The 27,083-nt window shown below is 40.0% G+C and overlaps 1 protein-coding gene across 1 annotated transcript; it reads left to right on the top strand.

Moving 5' to 3' along the window:
* The first annotated feature begins 5,396 nt into the window (after positions 1-5,396).
* AZI2 (5-azacytidine induced 2) lies at positions 5,397-26,862 on the top strand. Its single transcript, XM_054384893.1, has 8 exons — positions 5,397-5,495; positions 12,507-12,736; positions 14,602-14,727; positions 15,050-15,149; positions 16,823-16,971; positions 19,381-19,442; positions 22,874-22,989; positions 26,181-26,862. Exons 2-8 carry the CDS (start codon positions 12,512-12,514, stop codon positions 26,564-26,566), a joined length of 1,164 nt encoding a protein of 387 aa, XP_054240868.1. The 5' UTR covers positions 5,397-5,495; positions 12,507-12,511; the 3' UTR covers positions 26,567-26,862.
* Positions 26,863-27,083: the final 221 nt, after the last annotated feature.

The raw sequence follows: 27,083 nt of genomic DNA, 5'->3' as shown, positions 1-27,083 counted from the left end.
TTCTGATTTGCTTGAAAAAAAGCAAATCCCCAAATTCTCCTAATTAGCACATTGCTCTGATATCTGTTAATAACTACATAATATGCAAATCAATTCCCATCTACCTTTAAGTATGAATGCATACAGTAACTTGTACCTGAAAAATATTCTCTCAGTCATTTGCATATAATATAATTATTTTCCCCACATTAAAGGAGTGTGGAATGACTGTTAATAAGTTTTGCTGCAATCCAAGCTCTGGAACAATGACTAACAAGGAGTTCAACATGATAGCTTTAAACAAAGCCATGTAAATAATGTATCATGCACTGTCTGTTAATAGGATTAGAACAAAGTATGTTCAGACCACCCTAAAAGGCAACTGAAAAAAAATATACATTCACAAGTAGTCTATTTGGGAGGTCTATCCACATCTCTGTTACCATCAACTACTGCATGGAATGCATTATGAGGAAGAAATAAAGTACTTCATCTCTGAAAACTCTGCAAAGATGAACAATTATAATATCCATTTAGGCTTCAGATGATTTTTTTAACATTTTCAGAGAGCTTTAAGTTATTAACATTTCTGCCCTGTGTTTTTACATTTTAACAGAATAACAGTTGGTTACGGGAAGCAGTAACACAGAAGACAAAGACTTACAATAAGATGGCATATGAGTAAGATGACAGAAGACACTAGGCTACTTATCCATAAGTCATTAACCTGTACAGGAATTTCAAGGAGGAGTTAACATAAGACAGTAAAAACATTTCACAGTGATTCATAGATACACAGAGTGGTTTAGGTTGGAAGAGACCTTAAAGATCATCTAGTTCCAACCCCTGTACGCTGGGTAGGGACAGCCTCCACTCGAGGCTTTGAACACCTCCGGGGTGTTCACAACCTCCCTGGGCAAACTGTTCCAGTGTCTCACCACCTTCACTGTAAAGAATTTCTTCCTAGTATTTAGTCTAAATCTACCCTCCTCAAGCTTCAGTCCATTCCCTCTCCTCCTATCACTACAATCCTTTGTAAAAAGTCCCTTCCCAGGTTTCTTGCAGGTCCCTTTCAGGTACTGGAAAGTTGCTATAAGGTCTCCCTGGAGCTTTGTTTTCTCCAGGCTGAACAGCTCCAACTCTCTCAGCCTGTCCCTACAGGAGAGATGCTCCAGCCCTTTAAATCCTTTTCAGGGCCCTCCTCTGGATCCACTCCAGCAGTTCCATGTCCCTCATACTACGGCACCAGAACTGGAAGCAGTCCTCCAGGTGGGGTCTCAGGGAGCAGAATTAGAGGGGCAGAATCACCTTCTAGTCACACGTCTTCTGAAACAGCCCAGGATATGGTTGGCCTTCAAGGCTGCAAGTACATGTTGCTGGCTCATATTGAGTTTTTCATCAGTCCAGGTCCCTCTCCTTGAGACTGCTCTAGAGCCACTCCTTGCCAAGCCTTTATTTGTGTTTGGGGATTGCCCTGATGTAGGTGTAGGACCTTGAACTTGGCCTTGTTGAACTTCAGGAGGTTGAAGAGCACTGGCCCCAGTATCCACCCCCAAGGGACACCACTTGTCACTGATCTCCATTTGGACATTGAGCTGTTGAGCACAACTCTCTTGAGTGCAGGCATCAAGCCAGTTCCTTATCCAGTGAGTGGTCCACTCCTCAAGCCCATACTTTTCCAATTTGGTGACCAGGATGTCATGCAGGATGCTATCAAATGCTTTACACAAGTTCAGGTAGCTGATATCAGTTGCTCTTCCCTTATCCACTGATGCTGTAACTCCATCATAGAAAGCCACCAAGTTCACCAGGCATGATTTGCCCTTGGTGAAGCCATGTTGCCTAAATCCAATCACCTCTTCTTCATTTTCTGTATGCCTTCAAGCAAAGCCTTTAAGGAGGATCTACTCCATGATCTTGCCAGGTACTGAGATGAGACTGACTATAGTTTCTGGGGTCTTCCTTTTTTCCCTTGTTGAAGATGTGCGTTACATTTCCCCTTTTCCAGTCAGCAGGGACTTCACCAGACTGCCATGACTTTTTGAATACGCTGGACAGCAGTTTGGCAACTTCATCTGCCAGTTCCCTCAGGACCCATGGGTGGATCTCATTGGGCCCCTTGGACTTGCACACCTTCAGGTCACATGTCAATTTAAAAGGAAAAAAAAAGTTTAATTAGCTTGATTCCATGTTTACTAAACCAGCAGCAAAACTCAGGTGATACTCTAAGCTCGCTCCCCTCATCCCTGATTCCTATTTAATCCAAAACCTTTTTTGCTAAAAACTGTAATAAAAGCCTGTAAATTGCCATATTTGGAACTGCAATACTGTAGTGCCTTTAAGTTTATGCATTTTTTTGACCACACTCTCTTTGAGAGTGACTCCTTCATATAATGACTATGACTGAAGCAATCTTAACCACCAAATTAGTTCTAGACCAGCCTCTTCCCCTTTCCTTTCTCTTCTCATTCACGTAGAATCATAGATTCATCCAAGCTGGAAAGGACCTCCAAGATCATCAAGTCATTTCACCCACCCCACCAAGTCTGTCACTACACCATGTCCCCAAGCACCAGATCTATATGGTTTTTAAACATGGACAGGGATGCCCACCTCCCTGGGCAGCCTGTTCCAGTGCCTGACAACTCTTTCAGTGAAAAAATTTTTCCTAATGTCCAGTCTAAACCTCCCCTGGCACATCTTGAGGCCATTCCCTCTCATTCTCATTAGTTACTTGTGAGAAGAGAACAATGCCTACCTCTCTACAACCTCCCTTCAGGTAGCTGTGGAGAGCAATAAGGTCTCTGCTCAGCCTCCTTTTTTTGCAGACTAAACAGCCCCAGTTCCCTCAGCTGCTCCTCACAGGACTTGCTCTCCAAGCCCTTCACCAACTGTGGCTACATGATGGTGTTTTAAAAAAAATCCCTCAATCTAATGGTACTTTTTTTTTTTTAATTCCATAGTCAGTGATAGTTGTTCAACAGCAACATTGTATGCCTGTTTGCAGCTAAATTTATATATATAGTTTTACACTTTATAATTAGCTTTTTAATCCATACTCTAGTACTTAGTCTATAAATGGGGTAGTAACAAATTAGTTTGTCTCTCCTCAGAAACTGAAGTATCTGGGTGGTTTTTTTTTTTCAGAACAGATAACACATGCCATGAATGTTTGTCCACTTCACTATTCGTTTCAAGGGAAAACAAGGCTTTCTACTATGGGAATAAAGTCTGACTTTATTCTCATATTCCCATAATAATCAAATATTACTGCCTTTAAGTTGGTTTCAGGTGTACCACCATGTTTTACAGTATTTCCCATTGCTTGGGGCTTTTTCTTTCTTTCTCTCTTTCTTTTTTTCTTTTTCTTTTTTTTTTTTCTTTTTCTTTCTTTCTTTTTCTTTCTTTCTTTCTTTTTCTTTCTTTCTTGTCTTTCTTTCTTTCTTTCTTTCTTTCTTTCTTTTCTTTCTACTGTTTTGTAGATATGATCCTGATTGTAATTTTTTAATGGGAAAGAGACTACAAATTACATCAATAAAAAGAAATGTGATCATTAGCCTGTTGATGTTATTCACAAAAAATAGTGGACGCATTTGAGAGACCAAATCCTTATGTTCTTTTCATCTGGATTTCATAACAGCACTACTTCAAAACAGTGCTGATTCATGTAATAAAACCCTTCTTCTGTAACCTAATGACATACAAACACATTTGTATCCATGTCATACTAATAATCACAAAGAGATGTTAACTTGAGAAAAGTGTATTTTTGGATTTTAAAAGGACATTGCTTTTGGTAAGAAGGATTTTAAACAGACCTGAAAACAGAGTACTGTACTACTTTGGCCCATTAAAAAAAAAAAAAAAAAAAAAGTAAAGTTTATATCTAACTTAAACTTTTGGTTATCTTCTTACCCCATAAGCAGCAATAGACTGTCTACTGCCTTTCACCCCTTTGTGCTTACCAGCACTGGCTGAAAAATCAAATAAATAAAGGGAGTATGAATGCAGAACTTTTTAGCCCTTCATCTGTGCAGAGGTGTAAAATTCTCAAGAAGCTGTGATAGGATTGAGGTGGGTAGTATCTTTACAAATGAAGAGAGGGATAGAGGAAGTTGAAACACAACAAAATAAAAGGGACCAGGCTTGGAATCTCAAAAGTCCAGCCTTCTCTCTGTTATATGTAAATCACAAAGAGCCTCTGCTAGTGCCTCACCAGGGGGCTTGCTGTAAATCAGCAGGGTGTCCTCCACAGATAGCAGAAACTGAACACACCCTGAACTTCTAGGACAGAGCGCAGGCTTAATAGGCAACTGAATATGAACTTCACCCAGATAAGTGAAGAACGTCATTTAAACGAGCATACAGTGTATCATGCGGGGGTGGGTGTGTTTCTACGTGTAAAGGAAGATCACGCAGTGGATCGGGAAGACTGTAAATTTGAGTACCTCAGCCAACGGGGAAAGGGAAATCACGTCCGGGAATTTAGGATAAAAGGGAAGCTGCACCTTCCAGCAATATGAGAGATTCCATAAGGATTTTTTGTCCCGTGGATTCTTTATTTATTCGAATAAAGTTTTACAGGATTCAGCTCTGTCTCTATTGTGGACACTAACCCCTAGCGACGGACCAATTTTCCTTACCGCTGTAAATAGTTCAAAGAATGTAAAATGACCTTTTCCACCGCATGTGCGCGTTGGCCAGGGGCCGCTTCTCAGTAAAAGGAACTGATCTTTATTGCTTAATTACAGTCCTACTTTGAACTGGGGTGGGAAATTCGGTGCACCTCTGAAAGGGGAAAAGTGGTTTTCTTTTTATACCCCTGGTTTCCATCGACGAGACCCTGCAATGCAAGGTGCTGCTGAAAAGAAAGCGTTTAAAATCCGTACCCTTCTCAGAGGGCTCCCTTAGAGGCTGAACCGCGGAACCTGACCACTACGCGAGGCTGAACCGCGGAACCTGAGCACTACGCGAGGCTGAACCGCGGATCCTGAGCACTTCGTCCAGCTGCTCACGCCTCCTGCTGACCGCCACTACGTTGTTCCTCAGGTAGGAAGCCGCTCGGGTCAGCAACAGCAGGAGGACGAAAGGAAAAAAATAGAGTCGGAGGAGTGACTGCTGGGTGGAAGCCACTCGGGGCGGTGACAGCAGCGCTCGCCCCGCCAGGCGGAGCCAGGACGCAACCCGCGGTGCCTGCCGGGGCTTGTGGTCCGCTGTCGCGCCCCTGGTCAGGCGGCAGAGCCGCCTCTTCTCCTTCCGGGATCGGCGATCGCCCGTTGGAGGGGGAGAAGAACCGGAGAGATCAAGGTCCGCCTCCGCGTTTGTTGACTTCCTCGACAGGCGAGGAGGAGGCGCCGGCGCCCAGGGAGTTTTCCGTGGTGGCGGAGGCCGGGGCATACCGCGGCCGGCCATGGGAGTCCGAGAGGACCCGAACGGAGGCCGCGATGGCTGGTGCTGCCTCTCCACTGAAGTGACCGCCCGTTGCTGACCCGTCAGACCCCAGCAAGGCCGGAGAGGTTGGTCTTGGCGCGGGCGAGTGACCCCGGGGATCGGCGGGGCTACCGGCAGCATGTCGCCGGTGGGTGGCCCCGGCCCCGCGGCCTGCGCTCGTAAGGTGCCCTAGCGGGTGTTGGGGAGCTTCGTGCCCTATTGCCCGGTGGAATAGGAGCAGTTTTCCCTGGGGACAGAGGCGATTCGGGGCGATCAGTTAGTTTCGCTTCTTAAAATAGACGCTGTTTTAGAAGGAACACGTTGGCAGAGTCCTGCATGATGTCCCTGCCCACTCTTGCTTTACAGATGAAATGTAAAAGGGTGAAGAGGGACATCCCGGTTTAGGAACGCTGGGCATAGTTTAAAGGCACTGCTAAACATAGTTCAAAGGTACTGCTGATGAGTTGGGAAGGAGTCTCAGGTAGGCAATGAAAATAGTTAAAAAGCTGCTTTTAATTAAGGCAAAAGACTGGGCGACTTCTTAGGCCAGCGATTTGTGTGTTAGTACCGGGGACTCTAGCAAAAGAAACGAACTCAGTGGGATTATCAGCACAAGATGTGACAAGAAAGCCGTGATGAAACACTGGAGCAGACTGGAATACAGGTGTTGCAGGCCACGCTGCTTTGGAAGAAAGAAGTGCAGATTAAGGTTGAGACAGCATCACTAGCACATAAGACTTTTAACAGGTTTAAATCCTCGTGTTTCACCTGGTGGTGCAATTACTCTGATCTTCTGAAATAAACTTGTCCCCCAGCAACTTAAAAGTGAGAGTGGATTGGGCTGTAATCTGTTCCAGTGACTGGCTTTAGGAGCTCTTGCATTTCTTGAGGAATCCCTTGGTTTCCTTCTTGTCTTACACTATATGTATGCAATAAATCAGCATGCTGGAAGCCAGCTCAGGAAAAATCACAGTGAAGGGAGGATTGTTGTCATAACAGTCAGGGCTCCATATGGCAGCTGATCTAATGAAACAAAGTTTTCTGAAACGAAAACTTGTCTGAAATTATAGACTATGGGATGCACTTAATTTTCTAGATATTGATGTGTGATCAGATGCTACTACTACTAATAATACCAGTTGCCTGTTAGCACACTTATCCTGGATTTTTATTTTTTTTTTTGTAGGACCCAAAATCTAGATTACTACTATGTTTTGTCCTTTGACAAGTTGTTTTATAAAAGACCAATTATTCATAGAAGTGTGTGCATGTTTGCACCATAAGTAGGAGACTATTGCCCCAAATTCTAAGCACAATTTTTTGAGGTAACAGTGCTGAATGAAGTCAGAAAACATGGGCTGAGTGAAATCTAGATCAGATTCTGTGAAGATTTTCTCTGCTTTCTCCCCAAAACCCCCATATTTTTTTTTCTAAAACTGCCTACTATTTTTCAGTCCTTGTATGCTACAGTATACAGTTTAGAAAAATATAAAGTGGCCATTGCCAGAATACTAGCCAGGTTATGTTTTATAACCTTCAGAGGGCTGGAGCACCTCTCCTATGAGGACAGACTGAAAGACTTAGGAATATTCAGTCTGAAGAAGAGAAGGCTTGGAGGAGACCTTATTGTGGCCTTCCAGTATCTGAAGGGGGTCTACAAGAAAGCTGGGGAGGGACTTTTTAGGATGTCAGGTAGTGATAGGACTAGGGGGGTGGAAAAAAAATAGAAGTGGGTAGATTCAGATTGGATTTTAGGAAGAAGTTCTTCACCTTGAGGGTGGTGAGACACTGGAACAGGTTGCCCGGAGAGGTGGTAGAAGCCTCATCCCTGGACGTTTTTAAGGCCAGGATGGATGTGGTTCTGAGCAACCTGATGTAGTGTGAGGTGTCCCTGCCCATGGCAGGGGAGTTGGAGCTAGCTAATCCTTGAGGTCCCTTCCAACCCTAACAATTCTATGATTCTATGAAAATTAATTAGCATAAAGCCCTTTAAAAGAGCAAAAGGGATGAATTGCTACCTTTGTGCATCAAAAGTGGGTGTTCACAGAATGGTAGTGGTTGTAAGGGACCTCTAAAGATGGAATCCAACTGCCCTGCCAGAGCACAATCACCTAAAACAGATCACATAGGAGCATCCACATGGACCTTGAAAGTCTTCAGAGACTCCAGTACTTGGATAGCCTGTTCATTGCTCTGCCACCCTCAGAGTAAGGAAGTTCCTTCTCATATTTGGATGGAACTTCCTATATTCAACTTTGTGGCCATTACCTCTTGTTCTGTCACTGGGGACCACTGAGAAGATTGCTTAAATTTCCGCTAATAATCTGATTTGGTATTCAGTGTGACCCCATTTTCTATATGACAGTTAAGAGGGGAAAAGTGCAAATTACCAGGTTAAATACATGAACAGGCTATATTTAGTATACTCAGGGTGAAGAAATGCATTAACCTCCTCTCACAGCATTGGCAAAATGCTCCATGAAGTTGCAAATCCCATAGCATTTGTTCTTATGATATCAATAGATGCATTGAATTGGGGATTGTGCATTATGACTGGAAAATGTTACACGTGGGATGTCTACTTAGCAAAGTGAAAACTACCCTGGAAAAAGTGCAGATCTGTCACTGCACATGCTATCAACAGCTGACTTCTTTAGATTTTTAAGAAAATTAGCTAAAAGATAGAAGTAAATGGGGTAACATGGAGTGTGGATTTACCTTCTGATACATGTTTTCATTCTTTCTGATTTTCTAAGCAGAAGAAGTCTAAATACGTTGTCTGTATTCAATAAAACAGTTACAGTGGCAACAAGATCCAGTTTGTTAAAATAGTGATGATAGGATTGAAGATTCAGGCTAGTAACTGGGTTGGTAGAAGTCAATGCTGAAAGGGACTTTCAGAGACTCCACAACCAACTTTGCAGTCAGTCTTGTGTTGTTGCTATATGGTTATACTATAATTGCATTAACTAACTACTATTTACATGATTATGTAATATTTTTGTGTTTAGTTCTTAGTGTATCAAATGGTGGATGCTGCTGAAACTTGACAATATGGGGAGAAGAAATGAAATTTGAGAAGGGAAGTGAAGCAAGCATAGAGTAACTGGAACACTCAAAGTCTTCCACTTAGAAGCTGCTAACAGAAACTTGTGTTCAAATGAGCAGGTTTGTCAGAAATACTGAGATGCAAACCTGAACTGGGAATCACAGAATTGTAAAACAGCCCAGGTTGAAGAGGATGTGGAAAGATCATCAGGTCCAGCCTGATGAAAAGGCAAAATAGGTAAAACAATCCAGCACACTGTCCAGTCATGTCTTGAAAACCTCCAGATACTATGTTGGTGAATTGCAGGGTTACCAAGAGCTATCAGTGTGACAGTTTGCCTTTTAAAGGCTGGAACAGGTGAGGTCTGTTTCCAGCTGAATTAAAAGTTAGCACAGTTACACAAGGCGCTCATAATACCTTCTCACTGAACTTGTGAACTTATTGAACATTAATCTGACAGTTTGAACTGAGTGGGAGGAAAGTTACAACAGGGAAGTAAGATCTACTGCTTGTTTTACAAAGGAAGGCTTTAAAAAACAAACTCTAGGTTTTGTAAATAGTTGTTCTCTATAAACATTTTGAAATGGGAAGGCATGAACACTAAAATAATACTCACTGTTAGCATGATAACATGTGAGGCTTTCTGTTTGATGCTAGGAAGGTTTAACAGCCAGGAGCTATCTTGCTGCTGTTTGTTTTTCTTTGGCAATATTACTTCTAATTAGTTTCCAAATTAAATTGAATAGTTACGGTATAACAGGGTTATACAATGCTGAGAGGACACTGTTTAGCTGACTTCAACTTTTGGAGAGGGTTTTTCCCTGTCCTTTTCTGATAGTTGTCAGAGGAAGTGGCTGTTGGGACAGCATGCACAGAAAGGCAAATTGAATACACTATATTGAGGATGCATAGGGTTTGGAAATTAGCAATAAAAATACTAGAACATGAATTTATTCAGAGAAAGTAACATCTAGCAAGCACTGCTGTCATAAAATGGGCTTTTTAGTACTTTTCTAGTTCTTGTGAGAGTATTTATTGTAAAAAAATTGATATTGAAAAAATTGACTGTTGTACCTAAGGAGATTTTGCTGGTTTGTGCACTTTGAGGCAGTGACTTCCTCCTTCCTGTAAGCAGCAAAGTGAAAGCAATTTGGAGGTCTGATTCAGCAGATGGGCTGACCGTGTTTCTGAAAGAGCACCAAGGCTGAGGCTGCAGGATGTGCTTTTGTACACAGGAACTCTTAGGGAGTGCTTTGGGGGTGTGGACATTGTCCATGTGCAAGGATAAACAGTGGCCAAAGATAAGAGCCACTGAGATGCATCTATGCAGATTGGATTTCCTCTCTAAAAAGTGAGGAAATATCTGTAAAAAGCGATGTATCTATGTAGAGCAGAGTGTTTACAATTGGAATCAAAGACAACCTCAGATTTCTGAGGCAGAGATGCAAAATGATAGAGAGTGGAAGTCTTGCTTATTTTAACATCACGTGTCATAGAAGCCACATAGTATACGGAGTTTCTGATGCTGACTGCAGGAGTTCCATGGGTTTTGTTGCTGAGCTGGAGTATTCTTAAAGAAAAAAAAAAAAAGGAAGTAAAAAAAGCAGTGCAGTTTTTCTGAAATTGAGGTGAGGACTACAACACACTCCACAGGATTCCTGTGGATCAAAGGTAGTCTTGAAATTTAATTTTCTATTTTTGTCTACATGCATCTGTATACCTTTCTGTGTAAGCTGAAGTATACCAGTACAAAAATGATACCATTATTATTAACAGCTGGAGTCTGTTCATGTTGCAGTTATGAAGTGAAGCCTCTCAAGGCTCAAAGGTGAACAGACTAAAATGGTTCAGACTCTGAGTAGCCTTTTAAAAAAATCAGGAAAATGCTGTCTTAAAATTACTTGCATTTGATATTTGGAAATATTTTGAAAAATGTTTGGTTTTTCAAATTTAAAGGGCAAAATGGGAATCTGCTCAGTACTAGAAAAAATAAATGAATGTAATCCTGGAAAAAATAAATGAATGTAATCCTGCTTTTACTATCTGTCCTCCTGAACTGAGAATAAGATCAGCCTTTCAAACTACAGAAATGTGTTTGTGCAGTGGTCTGTTAGAGCATCTGCATCCTGTGTTTCTCATCTGTAAGATGTGTTTTATATTGAACTACCACCCTTGGTGTTAATAAGTAATATTTGCAAAGCTCTCTGAAGAGGAAAGCTACACTTCTGCCAAGCATTATTGTTCAGAGAAAAGGACATGTGTTGCCTTGAGAAAGTAAACTCTTCAAATGGGATGAGATGGGTTTCAAGGCTTGCAGGCCTCTTGGTAAAAACAGGGGAGGAAAAGCTAGTGTGCTGTGATCATCTTAGAAGACAAACCAAGCAGTTCCTTAGTTAATGCAGTTTGAAGGATGTAGTGCTTTTCAGTCAAGGTCACCTTGTGCAGGGAGTGATGTTAGCCTTCACAATGAAAAGGAAGCAAACCTTTTGCAAGGCTTTTTCTACTTAAGTGGGAGGCAGAGCAACAGGTTTTGTTAGAGTGGATCAAACAGCATACAAGTCATCTGTTTTTCTCCTGAAGATAACCATTCAGTGCACTTCAGTTTTGGTTTGTAGTTTTGTCTTGTCTCTTTTTTTTTTTTCCCCCACTGTTACGACTCCGTTGCTGCTGTCTATTTAGTGTAAACAAGCTGTCCCAGTGTTTTATCATGCAGTCTGACTGGCTTGCAGCAAACTGAGACAAATGTGGTAACAGCACCATTGTACTTCAGCTCTTCGTGGTGCTGCAGCCCTCATGGCTTTTCCATTGCTAGCATTGCAAAGAGAAATTTGACCACATAGATAAGCTCCAGGGCAGTTGATCCCTTTACCTCTTAGCACCGTAAACAAATAGAAGTCTAGTTTGAATTTAAATAGCAAATACACAGCCAAGGCAGCGACTGTGGTGGGGTTCTCCCTACTGATGCTTGCCTTTCCCGAGAAATTCTGCTAAGTCTTTGGAACTGTTTTTCCTGCAATACAAGCTGTCTTCATCATGCTCCTTTCTTTCATTCCAAAATTTCTGTTGTTTAGCTTATCAGCATTCTAAGGATTTCTAAAAGGGGAAAAACAAAAATCTGCTTTTTGACAGCAGTTTGTTTAAAGTTGGGGGAGAAACATTATCAGTTTGATAATTAGAGTGATTTGACAAATTAGAGTGAGCTGGGATTTTTTTTTTTTGGTTGGTTGGTTTGGAGTTTTTTTGAGTGAGTGAGGTTTGTTTTGTTGTTTTGTTTTGTTTTAAATCAAACTGTTGAACTTGTTCCTGATAACTGATGACATTAAGGAAAATACTGTCGGGGCTTTGCCCTTAACACTGGAGTTGAAGAGAGTGTGTGGAGCTTTTAGAAGTGCTGTTTTCTTACTGAATGCTTTGCTGTGCCTAAATGATGTGTATTGTAACAAAACCTCAATAGTTACTTTGCATTTGTGATTCAAGTGGATTTTCCTGGTACTTTAGGGTAATACATTTCTTACTGTGAGGTTGTCAGTTTTCTCTGTGGGAGTTAAGGCAGATCATGTCACTGAGTATGTTTTCGTTCTCACCATAGCTACTCCTGCACCCTCTTTAAGGACTAGTGTGAGTCTGCCTTAGGCCACTGTGCTCAGTGGCATTTGTGCCCAGGAACCACAGTTATTAGTTGATTTCTTGCAGCTAAAGTATCTTTTGCTGCTCAGTGCAGGCTTGCAAAACCTCTGGAGCAATATTCCTTTGCAGTTCAAATACTCAGTACCAGCCAAATTCTGGGATGGTGCTGAACTTCAATAAAAATGAATTTGGGTATTAATGAATCTGATGCATACTCAAAATATTTTTACCAAGTAACAGTGAAAGATGCTTCTTTTCTAACCAGTGTATTTTCAATGTAAAAGATTTCAGGATTTTCTGCAGGATTAAGGTATTTCCTAATTGTTCAGTCTTGTCCTACTCAGAAACACCCTGCAGTATTATTTTGGAAGGTTTTCAGAATTGAGGGTCTTGATGAATTTGTGAAAATTCCCCTTCACAGCTGTCATGGAGGAGTTGGTAGAGGATGACATCTGTATTTTGAACCATGAAAAAGCAGACAATGCTCATAAGAGAGATGGGGAGATTCCTGTTTCGTCCTACAGTGGAGATGAGTCTGTTGCCTCACACTTTGCACTTGTCACTGCATATGAAGATATCAAGAAACGATTAAAGGAGACAGAGAAGGAGAACTCCCTCTTAAAAAAAAGAATAAGAATTCTAGAAGAGAAGGTAAGAAAAAAGTCGATTTTGGTAGCAGCTACTTTTTTGCTCTTTGGCTGGACGGCAGAGCAGGTGAATGAAGTATTTAAAATATGCACTTAAAATCATTTCCAAGTTCAAAAGTTTTGGTCAATGGATTAATTTAAGTGAAGCAATTTGTTCCTCTGGTAGTCTAGTTACATTATAGCAGGATTTTTTATTTTTACTGGGCATTTATGGGATGCAATGGAGTAGCAGCCTGCAAAGACTCTAGCTTTGATTTAGGAAGGCATGTAGTTACGTGGGATCATTACTGTATTTCATCTGCCTCTTTATGGTGTTTATTAAAATGTGCACATGTGACTTAGTATTGCTGAGTAGTGAGGTGCCAAATCTGTAAGTAGTTGGAAACCAGGAGCCATGTCTCCACTTTAGCCTAGTGAAGCTAAAAATCGACCATGGTACAGGCTTTTCTCCCCAGATAAAGAATGCTCTTGTTAAATGTAAATCCATTGTTCAGTAGTGAGTGTCTTTGTACTGCAAAAGGTCTTACCTTTGATAGATTGCTTTCTTACTGATACAAGATGAAAAGATAGATCCTGGAGTTAGAGCTGAGACAGTTACAAGTGTGTGGCTGCTCTTAAAAAGTAGACATTACTTTGGGGTATTGGAATGAAGAGTTTCAGTCATATTTGGTACAATTTTGAAACACTCATGAATTCTTGGTTTGACAAGACTGGCTTTCGGACAAAAGGCAAAACTTTCCAGCACTTCCTTTTATAGAAAGTCCTGGGGGGATAGGAATAGAGCTGTAGACTCAATATTCTCTGCAGTATGCTGAGTGTAACACCTTTTACATGGTTACTCTTTTCAGTGGTTTACAGTGATAAGAGAAGGAACAGTGTGTTCCAAGTTGAACATAGAAGATTTCAGCTCAACATGAGGAGAAACTTCTTTCCAGTGAGGGTGACAGAGCACTGGAACAGGCTGCCCAGGGGGGTTGTGGAGTCTCCTTCTCTGGAGACTTTCCAAACCCACCTGGATGCATTCCTGTGCAGACTACCCTAAGTGATCCTGCTCTGGCAGGGGGGTTGGACCTGATGATCTCTTGAGGTCCCTTCCAACCTCTGATATACTGTGACACTGTGATACTCAAAATCACAGTAAACAGGACTTGACCTTGACAGCCCCTTTTGTTTGGCCTGCCTCAGCATAATTACCTTGAAGGGGCACTGAGAAGGCTTAGACTGACTTAGGAGTCTTTGTTAATGGATAGTATACCTGTATGATAAGAAATACATGGGAACTTACTGCTTTTGAGTTGTCTGACAAATCTAGCTGCTAGTGCCTTACTTCCCCTTGCTTGTCTCTTGCTCTAGCACACAGCAAAGGAGTGGTGACCTGGAAGGTGGTAGTAGTTTGTAAAATAACTCTGCTTTGGCTTTTCTCACATAAACTGGAAAAACAAATCTTTGTTTAAATTATGGGGCATAAAAAAAAAAAGAGATGATTGTTTTCCCCTTAATTTTCTCAATCTTGCGCCTTCATAGGCTTAAAACTTGTTTTCCAAAACAAGTATGCCTTCAGAGCCTGGAAAAAACTATGATTAAGGGGTTGTAAGTGTGAGTAATCATGACTTGTATATGTTTTTTATAATACTCATAGTAGTACAGTAGCAAGCATCAAGTACAGTTAAAGACTGCAGAATTTGTAGATGGCTTTTGTTGTACTTTTCTAAGAGATTTTGGTCTGTATCAATATATTTATTTACTAAGAAAAGAAAACAAAATAAAGGCTGTTTAATGTTGCAGTCTGTACTGTTGTACTTCTGAAGTTTTGCAGTTCTCAATGTAACATCCAAAACTTCTTCTTCCTCATTTCTGTTACGGTTTTAGCTGCTTGGCTCCCGTCTGGAAGAGGAATGCAGTTCAGTGGGACGTGAGCAAGTCAACAAGGCGTACCAAGCCTATCGAGATGCCTGCATAGACAGAGATCATCTGAAAAGCAGACTGGATAAAGTGGTATGCCTGTTTAAGCCATGACTTGAATGCATGTTATGAAAAGACTGCATAGTCAGTAAATGCTTATTGTAGGATGGATTTTATTTGCTGAGGATCTGTGGTGTTTTACAGTACGTTATGATATTTTATGTAGGAATAACAACTTTTAAGTATCTCAGTGTTATTACTGGGCTAGGCTAATGCTAAAAAAAAAAAACAAACCCAAAACCAAAGCAATAGTTCTCTTGTTTAGGTTTTTTTTCTTTCTTAAAAAAAAAAAAAAGTTGAGTTGTCAGGGTAGGAAAAAAAAGCTTCATGTATGGCTTTTTCCCCCTGAAAATAGATGAAAGAAAGTGCAGAATCCTTGAAAACCTTGAATGAACAGTTGCAGTCTAAAGAAGCAGAGCTGTTGCAACTAAGAACTGAATTGGAAACTCAACAAGGTATTCATTTGATTACTTCATCTTAAAGTATGTTGACTAGTCTTGGTGGTTATATTATAATCTCAGGGCATGAAGAGGTTTATGTAGTGGTTTGTAAGACAGGAGAATACTGCAGTGAAGTACCTTGAGCTTGTATCTGTGTTCATTCTTGTAAATGGTTAACAGGCATGTTTTCTTACCATAGACAAGCTGCTCCATGGTAAAGATCTGAGGCTGCCATGTTCTTCCACTGTGAGAAATATGGACAACCTGACAGTTTGTAGGCCAGCCATGTACATCTCCAGACCTCACCACCCTTTCCTCAAAAGTGGGGTGGGGGCACACTGTCAAACGCTGTCCAGTGGATACCACTCTCTCTGATACCTGCAGCTGATCTGGTATACTGCTTTCTGTCACTTTTGGGATGTGACAGGTACAAGAGTATGTTGTAGAGCAATAGCTGCATTTGACAACAGCTATTTTAAAAGGGCTCAATTGTGAGGAAAGGTAGAAAGATGCTGGTTGTAAAGCATCTGGTGGAAAGAGGAAAGAGAAAGAGTACCCTGGCAATTCCAAAAGTCCAAATCCAGCTTCTATTACTGCCATTGGTAAAGAATGCTGGGTAGATGATAGGTATGTAAAATAAAACATTATGGAAGGAAAAGAAAAATCTTTATCAATGTATTGTTCCAAGAAGAGATAAGAAAATGTCATCTATGTAAAGTTAGATATGGACTGGACTTCACATTCTCTACAAATGCAGTCATTCAAAGGGTGCATGAATTGGATTATTGTCCAAGGCAACCTGAAGGTCCTAATGCACTACATCAAGTGCACAAACTTTTAAACCTAGAAGAACAACCCGTTGTAAAGAATGCTGGGTAGATTATAGGTATGTAAAATAAAATGTTGTGGGAGGGAAAAAAATCTTTATTAATGTATTGTTCCAAGAAGAGACAAGAAAATGTCATCTAGTAATATGTCATTGTTGAGGATATCATGGTTTACAGAGGTAAAAAGTACAGAGTTTATAAGGAGAGCTCTGAAAATGTGGTGATATTTAGTAATCAGTTTTACTCAAACAAGGTACTCCAAGCTCACTTAAGACTCAGTGTAGCTTAAACTTACTTCAGTTGTTTTATCTGGAAAAGAGTGTATCATGCAATTGAAGACTTGGGGTTGTATTTCTGTCATATTCTTCCTTTTCTTGCAGTTGATAAGTAGCCTCCTACTACTGATTTGATGCTAGGATCATCTTAGGTTGCATGTTCCAGGGGGTCTTTCCACCCCTGCCCTGTGGCAGCTGCTGTCTCAATGAGCAGAGATGATTTTATCTTTGTTGAGACATACCTCAGTTCCTCATGTCATCACCATTGCAAGGTGATAGGCATCCAGACACCTACTTTTAAGTGATTCTGTTCTGGCAGCATGTTTTGGACTAGGTGATCTGTTGAGGTCCTTTCCAACCCCTAACATTCTGGGATTCTGTGAAAGAGGTATAGAGGACTACTCTGCCAACAATTTGACCAGTGTTAGTGTTTCTCTCTTGTCACAGGCAGCAGCTTCTTCAGAATGTATAGGTGTTTTTTTTTTTTTGGTAGAACATGAGGTGGTTAAAAGGAAACCATATATATTGAGTTACATTTCTTGAACTGAGACTGAAATCGAATTGACTTCAAAATGTTTTTTTACAGTGATGAAAAATCTGATTTGTACTCAGTCCAGCTGGGAAATAGAAAAGCTGAACAGTGACCTGAAAGTGCATAGTCTGGAACAGAGTCTAGAAAAGCTCAAGGAGGAGTGCAGCAGTCTCAGAAAGGAGTTGCAAAAATCCAAGCAGAAGGTACCTTTTATTCTTAAGGAATTTTTGTATTTATCTGTGTTACAGCACTACTTCAAATCCCTTGGTCAAGCAAAATAAAGGGTACACAAAGAAATACAAAGAATATAAGCAAGTGAAAGATTAACATCCAAGTAAAATTAATCTTCTCTTAAACTAGTTTGCTTCTTGAAACAGTACACTTAACACAGGTGAGCTTTCTCAGCTGTTGCCCAAGGAACAACAGAAACTAAAGCTTTACAATTTCTTCTAAGTACCTGATCAGACTGAAGTGTTCCATGCTGCTCTGTGTCTTGGGCTGGACTTTTCGGAAAGTTTGGACAAGACCTGGTTGGTTTGGTTTGGTTTTTTCTTTTAAAACAATAGAATGCTTATATTAAAAGATACCTTGAACTTTGAAGAACCTCTAGCACAGCAGGGGAATCCTGCATGAATCCTGTCAGGAAAGTGGATTTTTATAACAAGCTTTTCAGAATGTTTTAATGCCCTTACCTGCCCTTTCTGAAGCAAGGGTCTGTTGTGAAGGCCTCACTGTGTAATGTAGATGTGGTTAGGATCTCAAAAAATAAATTAAGTTATCTTAACAGTAATAAAATGCTTTTTTAAAAAATAAAGTAAAGCAATAAGGCAGGAGTCTTATGACAGTGGCAGTCCTCCAGGACTCTGCAGTCACATTGAAGCTAAACAATAAAAAAGTTACACATTTAAGAGATTTAAATGTGATTTATAATTTTCTTTTTAAAGAAGCAGATTATTTTAGATTCTTTATGGTCATTAATAGTTATGATTATGTAATCTTGAGTCACAAGATAGCACACCCACAATATGCAGGGTAGGGAAGACTCAGCCCTTCCTGGGCATTCAGGGACCAGGCTAGAGCAAGCCTGAAGTACAGTCACCCTGCCCTGCTGCCTTCAAAGCATATACAGTTGGGGTGTTGGGGTCTCAGCACTGAATGTGTCTCTACAGATCTGCTGCTGTCACACTGCTAAGTATACACAGACAGGCTGAAGTGCATCAGTTGTCTTGTCTCAGGTCTGTGCTTTTTCCACTAGGTGGGGATAAAGCATGTTACCTGGAAGGCATGTGAGGTGTCTCACAGTTGTTTTCAACTGTATCTGGAATTTTTTAAGGTATTTTCAATACCTTGTAAATTCTGAAGGCATACTGAAGCTCTGTAGAATAGAGTAACAGCTATGTCAGTTAACTGAAGACTGCAGATTGTATTGTGAGAGGGAATGTTGCTAGAAAGAACAAACTGAAATAGTAGTTGTGAGGAAGACTAGACATGACAGTGTTTTAAATAATGCTTATGCCAGCAGCTTTTGTTGAAAGAAGAAATACAAGAACAGGGTTTTTTTCTTATTTGTCTCTTTAAAAAATACTTCTTGATCCTGATAACCACTATTAATACAAGAAACTAAAAGGTACAAGTTTTCAAATGTGGGGCAATGTAGCACAACTGGGTTTTTTTGGGGGGGCGTTGTTTGGTTAGTTAGGTTTGGCTTTTTAGTTTTTAGTGGCAGTGGAAAAGTCATCAGCAGAAGGAAAAATTGTCAGGTGAAAAACAGGGGATTGTGATCAGTGGGTAATGACAAGTCAGCATTGTTCTAAATCCAGCTGACGTTTTTGTTGTTCCTGTTTTTAATTACATTAGTTAGCATTTTTAGATGTTTCCTACCTTAGGCAAGTATACTTTCTATCTCTTTCTATTTTTAGATATTCTTTGGGGTTTGCATTACAGTTAATGCAGTTTATACATTATATTGCAAGTGGCTTGACATGTACAGGCATCAGGAAGCCACAGCAACAGGTACTAAATTCATATCAGCTTTGTCTAGAGAGGGGATAGTAATAGGAGGGGAAATTGAAGAGAAGGGATAAGAAGGAGGACTCAGTCTAGCAGAAACATGTCAAACAAAGCAAGCCTGATGCCTGATATATTAAGCAGTCCTATTAACTCCAGTGAGGTGGTTGTATGCACAATTTAAAGCAGTCTTGCAGGCTCAAGGGATAAATTACGTTCCATCATAAAAGTGACTTATGGAAGTAAATGTTGGCTGAAATAGGTCTTTATATACTGGGGCAGGGAAAGAACAAGAGAAGACTGGAAAGTCAGGAGCCTTTCTCAGTTTTTGCTTTTCAAAGAATCACAAATTCCAACACTTTGGTCTTTGAGTATGGTGGTGGCTGAAGCAATGCTTTCACATAAGTAGGTAATGTAAGCATTTTTAAGTGGAAATTCTTAGTAGAAATGTTTGTCCTTTTTGAAAACCACTGCAGCCACCACAAATGAAGGCTACTTCTGAATTTTAATGTTAAGCAAACTTGTAGTTTTACTGCACTATTATCAAACAGAACTGAAATCATATGTTCATTCCTTTTCTGTCTTGCCCTCACTCTGTTATGTAGGACCAGGCTCCAAATGAAAATCCATTAAATGGAGATGACCTTCAAAGGCAAGACATCCAGAGGTATGAAAATCAAGTGGGCTTCATGTTTTAGTTTCCTGGGGTACAGTCACCTGAACAAGTCAATATTCACGCAGCCTGTGCAAATCTGTTATTTTAAATAATCTCATTTGTAGGTATACTGATTCAGCAAGATCATTGGAAAATTTCTTTGTTATTTTGGTAGTCCAGGATGACAATGATAAGAAAACATTTCTGTCTTCAAATTGTTCTACAGAATATGAAAGTCAACTTGCATTTAAAAATCAACTTCTTAATAATTAGTTGACTTGAGAGGTGGTAGATAAATTTCCAAGTCACTTATCTGAGCTGTTCAGTATCTTCATTCTGCATATGCATTGGCATAGGTGATGGCTTCAAATCTCTAGCTTAGTATTGGAACATACATTCTTACTCAGTGCAGTGCAATAACATTTCAACTAGAAGATATTTTAAAGGAGGTGTTTTTGGTTTTGTTTTTTTTTTTAATATTGAGGAGTTACGGTATTCAAAAAGAAACTGCAGTTTTCCAAAAGCATCCTAACAGATAATATTTGTTCTCATGTTGCAGCCATTCAAATTGTACTAAATCTAAGGATCTAAACTCCTATATTAACCTATTTAGACTCTGTGTAATATAACCAAGTGTGTGTGTATATATTTATCTATCTCCTTTAATTTGTTATGCAAAAGAACAATTCATGTACGCATGAAAGTTCCCAAATGTTCTCTCTTGCAGCAAGGAAATACTGACTGCATCTCTTAGATCCAGTTATGCCTATTTGTGTACTTACATGATTTTCCACAAGAGGGAAGAGTGGTCCTTCATAATGACAGATTGTTTAGAGTAATACCTGGTTAATTTCTGGCTAAGGAAGAGATCACAGAATGATCTCAGTCAGGGTTGGAAGGGACCACAAGGATCACCTAGTTCCACTCCCCCTGCCATGGGCAGGGACACCTCACACTACATCGGGTTGCTCAGAGCCACATCCAGCCTGGCCTTAAACACCTCCAGGGATGGGACCTCAACCACCTCCCTGGACAACCCATTCCAGGCTCTCACCACTCTCATGGGGAAGAACTTCTTCCTCACGTCCAGCCTGAATCTCCCCACTTCCAGCTTTATTCCATTCCCCCTAGTCCTATCACTACCTGATAGCCTAAAAAGTCCCTCCCCAGCTTTCTTGTAGGCCCCCTTCAGATACTGGATAGGAAATCAGTCTCTGAAAGAGAACAGCACAGGTATTTCTTTCCATATGTTCTCTGGTGTAATGAGGGTAGTAGTATGCAGACTATACACAAATGACATTCACCTTTCACCTTGAGTGGATAGCTAGCTGGCTAACACTTTCCCTTGTGGTTCTGCTGGAGCAGCCTTACACGCCTGCAAAAAGGTGTTATCTTAAAGTAAAAAGGTTCTCTCTTTGCCCTTCCAGAGCAGATTTAGTCCACAAAGTGATGTTTATATGGCTGCCATCTAAACTAGCATATGTACAGTATTGTGTTTATTGCAACATGACATAAATAGTGAATATGTGATGTGTAAGCCTGTCCAAAAATCTGTGGGAAAACACATGAAAAAAATACTCCTATGTGAAACATCTGCTGCAGCAAGCAATGCTGCTCTTCATGGGAGATAAGTTAGTTAAGTTTTTGGAAAGTAATTATTTCACATTTGTCAGCAGCCTGCAAATTTACTTCAAATTCTTGGCTTGCAAATCTATTTTGGTGTAGATTTGGAGAGGTTTATCATATTCAAGGTTTATATTACGTGTTAGAAGGCAGAGTAAGATAAGCTTCCAAGCACATGGAATCCTTGGTTTTCAATTGCAAATTCCTTGAAAATGAGGCTTTGCAATTTGGGATTTCTCAGTCAGTATTCACAAAAACAGTTAAAATATCACGTGAGATTTAAGTGGAATTCTGGTACCTGCATCCCTTTGCAAAATGCTTTTAAAAGTGCTAAATGCATGCTACAAAAATTATCTAAGCATTTTCCTTCTGGTGGGTGGCAGACACCAAGCTCTGCTTATTTTGACCACTTCTGTATAGAAATATATTTAAAGATTGGACAGTTCTGTTTTGATATAAAGAGTTTGTTAGTTTTGAGACCAAAACACACAAAGTATGGTTGCCACATCAACTTAATTTTAAAATTGTAATCTCTGAACAGTTCAAAGAGCCAAATGGATTTGGGATTTAAAAGGCCACAGGTGTAGCTCAACTGCTTGAGGTACCAGTTCTGAAAATTTAAATTTTCTATCCACCATTATTGCTGATCCCTGTTAGACTCTCAGCTTTGTCTGGTTTTTAACAAAGGGTATTTTTAATCTGGATTTTTGTATTCTGGGGAAATATTTCTGTGCTTTTGCATACGTTCATGTCTGATAATCTTCATGCCAGGAGTGATCCTAAATTGCTATTTTATAGGGCTAGAAATCTGTACACAAGCATGTTTGAAAATACAGTTGTTACATCACTTAATAGTTTGTTAGTCATCGTGGCAATAGTTTGGGGTTTTCAAATAAACCTCTTTCAGGTGAATATAGTAATGAAGAAACAAATATTCCAAAAACTCTCATCCATGATACTTGTCCTCTGTAAGTGTATTTTGGTAGAATGTTAAGCATTAAAACAACATTAAATCATTGATTTTATGTTTTAAGTTGTGCTGTAACTGCCTCTTTATGTCTTTGAAGGCTAAGTTATATATGATGGTGCTGACTGTTCTGATTTTATTTCCCTTCCCTTACCAGCTAATAACCTGGAACTTCAGCATTGTAACAGTGTTGTCTGATAATGCAGTGTATTAAGATAAATCAGATTACTTGAATATGAAACAGTATGGTTTATATTTTATTTTGGTCTGTGTGGGTGCTCAGTTTGAATCTCTGGTATCTAGTCTGAATTCACTGTAGCAAAACGAATGCTGTAGAGACCTAAATATCAATTTTGATTGAACATTTAAAACTATGATCAATTCACATTACTATGGTCATAATACATGATGTGTGGTGATTTATGAGAAGTCATTCAAAGTTAATGCTCCACTGTGTTTGCAGTGCAATATTTTATTTTTTTTTAAATTATTTTGTTTTAAAGTGTTCCTTGGCGATCACTAATTTGGTGGCAGGACGGTTAGTGTCACATCATGAAATTGGAGAATATGCTTCACACTTCTTTCCATTTGGAGAACTTGAAATTATTAGTGTCAGCTGTTAATCTATAACACATTATATATCATAATATGCAAGAGTCAAATACACAGAAAGTCCAGCAATTTACAATTGTCACCAGTACTGCTCCATTCATTTTGAATAATGGTACTCTAGTAGTATGTCAGGCAAAACAGGTGTTTTAACAGTATTTGTTAGGCAAGTTAAGAGGCATGCCCAGGGTGCATTAGAAGTGGCAATTAGATATTTAACTTTTCCAACCTTTTGTCTTGGAAGTGTGCAACAAGCATATTGGGAACTGAAGAGAGAAATGTCAAATTTGCGTCTCGTGGCTGACCTGCAGGCTGAGGTTCTGCGAAAACTGAAACCGAACCCAACAGCAACCAAGAAAGGCAAGTCAGTGTTTGCACCATCAGACCTTGCAAGCAAACACAAACCATTGATTCAAGCTGTACCATTTTAAAAAAAGAAACCAGCTATCATATCTTATCAGAATCTCATCAATTGAAGTTGATAAGCTAGACTATTATGGTTCCAGCCTACCTATTTTCTGCTTTTGCTTCTGTCTCATACTGGTCAACTTCACACATAAAGGTGTTGCTGATGTGTTTTTTCTTCAGTACTGTATTCTGTTCCCCTTGTGGCTTTTTTCTCAGTCAAGTGTTGCTTATGTGCACAAGGCTGAGGTGTTAAGTTTACTCGTATTTGACCTTTTAGCACAGCTGCTTCATATTAGGGGGAAAAAAAAGTCTTTTTGCAAGCGCAGGCCCTATTTTCCCAGTATAGAATATGCAAAGTATTAAATTGGCAACCTTTCAAAATCAGACTTTAATAGCCTGAAGTGCACTTACAGTTGCATAATTCTTTATGTTGGTGTTCAGAAAAGTTGTCTTTCCTAGAAAAATGCTCTGCAAGATGACATTTTCTGAATGTTAAATACTAAAGCGACAGAACCACCTCATTTCTGCTGCTGCATTGCCAGTAATTAAGGGGGAAATCACACATAAAGTATGTGTAATTTCTTTGAGCAGCTCGTCAACTGGTTCTTCTATTTCATATATATGAAGCCAAATACTTTAGGAAAGATCATTCCCACTCTGGTGGGGCCAGACCATCAGTCTGTTTATCACAGTGTTTATTTCCTTTTTCTGCTCACTTCACTTGTGACATTTACTGTGTTGGGTATACAGAAGATGCAGGTGAAAGACTGGAACTTGGTTAACATTCTATCGGTGACAGTCTCTGATGTCCTCATCCTTTATAAGATCAAGACATTTTGTTCCTAAACAGCTCTGATTGGCTCAGTGAGGTAATGGGAGGATTCACCTCCAGGTCAATCACTGCCTTTGTCTGTGGCCAGCAGTGATTAATGATCAGTCTGGTTCTTGGTTGATAAACTATCAACACATTTTGTAGACTTGATCATATTGTTACCAGGTGAGTCTGTGTTCCTACAATTCTAAGAGACATTTGTCAAGAAACTGAGAACTGAGTGAGTTTTTAATTCTGAAGCCTGGCAAGGGTTGATGTGATCATGTAGTGGTTTTCTTTCCATTGTTTAATTTGCCACTACACAAGTACTGATTCTTCCCTTCTACTGGAACAGTCTGCTTTTCTGCAGTTGCTGATGCAGTTGCACATCCACAGGCATCATTGATTGATTGGAAAACTTGATTTTGCCCTTTGCTCTTGTGGGTTTAAGCCCAGATGTCTTAACCATAGAGTTGAAAAGTCCTCCAAGGGGCTAGATAGGCCCAGGAAATTATAATAATTTGTTATTTTATCCCATAAGCCCTGCATCTGTAGTATAAACTGGTTGCAGAGTCAGTTCATCCCTTTTCTGCCTCTCTCTCCCTTCCCAGCTTGGATCTCTTATCTCTTGCAGTGTGGGGGAGGTTCGCAGCCTCGCTCGGCCTTGGCAAGCTGGTTTGGTAGCTGTGCCATTAGGCTTAGCTTGGAGGGGTAGGGAGGAATGGTGGGAGGTGGGAGGGGGATTGAAACCTGGTTTGTTGCAAGGTTTTTGGCTTAATGAGGTTGTTGTAAGTGGAAATGTGAATTTGGGTGTTTCGCATTTGTGTAAATATTTGTAAAGAGTATTTCCACTTAAATTTCCAATTCTGTGCAGAGAGCTTTTATTTTACTAAAATATCTTTCCTGTCCATTCTAAAACTTACACTAAGACAGCTCTGTAGGCCTTTTTTTTTTTTTCCAGTAATTTTTCAGAAGCATGCAAGAGCAGACAGAGTCAGCAGAAATTAAAACTGTGGTGGGTTTTTTGTTTTTACCTTGCTCGTCAGGCTGTTAGGAATGCAATGCAGATATGTCTGTGATTGTATATATAGAAAAGCCTTGGCTTATGCAAAATACAGGTAGAGTTCACTTAAAACATCCACTTCCTATACCTGTAGTACTAGCTATTTTGCCACATGCCAGCTAGTTGCCACCATAAGAGGTGTGTGAAGTCTGCAAACACATTGTATGCATTGCTGTGTGACGTTAACAGTATCGGTTCATGTGTGAGTTCTGCTTACCTGCCATTGATCTCTGGAGGCATTTTCAACAAACATGTATCTGCTTGCTTCACATTTTCCATCTGTTTTCAATGGATTCCATTCTTGAACTTGGAAAGGTCTATAGACCTTGAATTGCTTTTTACAACTGTCAGCAGAGAAGCCAAATCCAGTGCATCGGCATGTCTTTCAGATATACTACCTGTGCTACTGGAAAGTCCTTTTGCCTGACATTTACAGGTTGAGTTCAACCTTCTAATTTATAGTGATGAAGAACTGAAGTTGCAGTTCACAGTTCTTACTCAAGATTCATAGCTATTCTAGAAAGCTACCTGCAAGATGTGTGTTTCCTTAGCTGCAGGACTAATTCCTCTAGTCCCACTGAATGTCTGTAAACACCACTACAAAAGAATGACCTGGTTGTATTTGGCCATCTGTTCTGAAGCTGCAGCTATTTCCTTTCAGGTAGATGCTCTTTCAAAATCCTCCCCTTCCTAGTGTGGTTTAAAACTCCCCTGGAATTTCAGATGGCTGAACACTGCAGTCTGTCACTTTACTTAGAGAATTCAGACAATAGTGAAGCACAGGGAGCCTGTGACCACCATGTGTTTCCATTTCCCTCTTACTGCTTCATGGACAGTGAGAACTGCAAGGTTCTTGGCAGCCTGAGCACACAACTTGTTACAGAAGCATGATCTGTGCAAGCAGTGTTCTGAATCCTGGTTGATTTCTCCAAGTGCATGAAAGACTTTTCAGTTGCAGCGTTCATTCCAGTCTTAACAAGAACATTCATCAGTTTATTTGCATTCAAGTGGGATCTGGGGGTGGTTTGCTCTATGTTGGGCGTAGTTTAGACACTGTGATTTCAGGATCTCTGGTTCATCTGGCAAAATCAGATTGAGGTGATCAGAACATTTAGTTTTCAAGGAGTTACTGGAGTAAAATATGGTCTGAAAATTTGTAGCTTGGAAACACAGGGTTTAACATCCCTGTTATACTGCAGCACATGTAGAGTATATGAAAAATGGATTAGATTACGTCATTTTAAAATCTCTCTTACCTTCTTTCTTCAGCTGCCTCTACTGCACCAGTACAATGTGTTGACTTGAACATTTCACAGTTGAATTTGACATCTGGGGTAGTGTATAAAAAACTCTCACAAAACGACAAAGTGCCCTGCAATCCTGTGTCTCCTCCTCTGACAAGAGATGCACAAATCCCATCTGAAAGGGTGACTCTACAACCATGGACAGATGAGAAACCCGTTCCAGTTGATGGCAAAGTGTTTCAGGAACACCATTCTTACGGAAAGAGCTCTCTGGAAGATAATTCCTGGGTATTCCCAAGTCCTCCAAAGCCTAATGAGAATGTGTTCTGGGAGATGAGAAATAAAACTTTGTTAAACTGTCCAGCAGATTACCTGGATCAGTGTAATCAAAACTGTCTGCACAAGAGTTAAACCATGTTTAGAGTGGATTGAGGCACTTCTAGATTGGTACTGAATAGGCACCTTAATGCTTGAACTGTGAAAGATGGAAAACAAATTGCCTGAAATGTTCTTTATTTTTAATTGCAGTTCTGAAAAAGAAAGTCTAGTCTTCCTCTGCTGTAAATTCGTGAGCAAGTTCCTTGAAGTTAAAGTAGTGCTGGTGTAATGTCACTATAAAGAAATCTGGCTTGTGGTCTAGATAGTCTTGTATTGCAAATGACCTACATTTGCAAGGGAACACTGAAAAGTGAGTTCTTGGAATAAAACAAAATAATCCAGTTCTGTATTTGTTTGCCATTTGTATGTTATCAAGAAAATACTTGGTATCCAGCGTTAGAACTTGGACCAGCTCTAAAGTTACTTTTGACAGCAGGATTTTTTGTGTTGTTTTGGTGGGGGTTTTTTCCTCTCAGAAGAAGACATAAAACGAAGAAATGGATTCCCTCTCCTTTCTTCCTTTCCAGTAACTTCCTGTTTCCCTCTGGTT

This window comes from Indicator indicator, chromosome 11 (assembly GCF_027791375.1).
Source record: "Indicator indicator isolate 239-I01 chromosome 11, UM_Iind_1.1, whole genome shotgun sequence".
Classification (NCBI taxonomy): Eukaryota; Metazoa; Chordata; class Aves; order Piciformes; family Indicatoridae; genus Indicator; species Indicator indicator.
This window is presented reverse-complemented; position numbering and strand designations above follow the sequence as displayed.

What these genes read in the sequence shown, in the direction of transcription:
- AZI2 (XM_054384893.1), top strand. Translation starts at nt 12,512, where the DNA reads ATGGAGGAGTTGGTAGAGGATGACATCTGTATTTTGAACCATGAAAAA. An exon ending in TGAATTGGAAACTCAACAAG is followed by an intron (nt 15,150 to 16,822) that starts GTATTCATTTGA and finishes GTTTTTTTACAG; the next exon opens with TGATGAAAAATCTGATTTGT. An exon ending in CAAAGGCAAGACATCCAGAG is followed by an intron (nt 19,443 to 22,873) that starts GTATGAAAATCA and finishes TTGTCTTGGAAG; the next exon opens with TGTGCAACAAGCATATTGGG.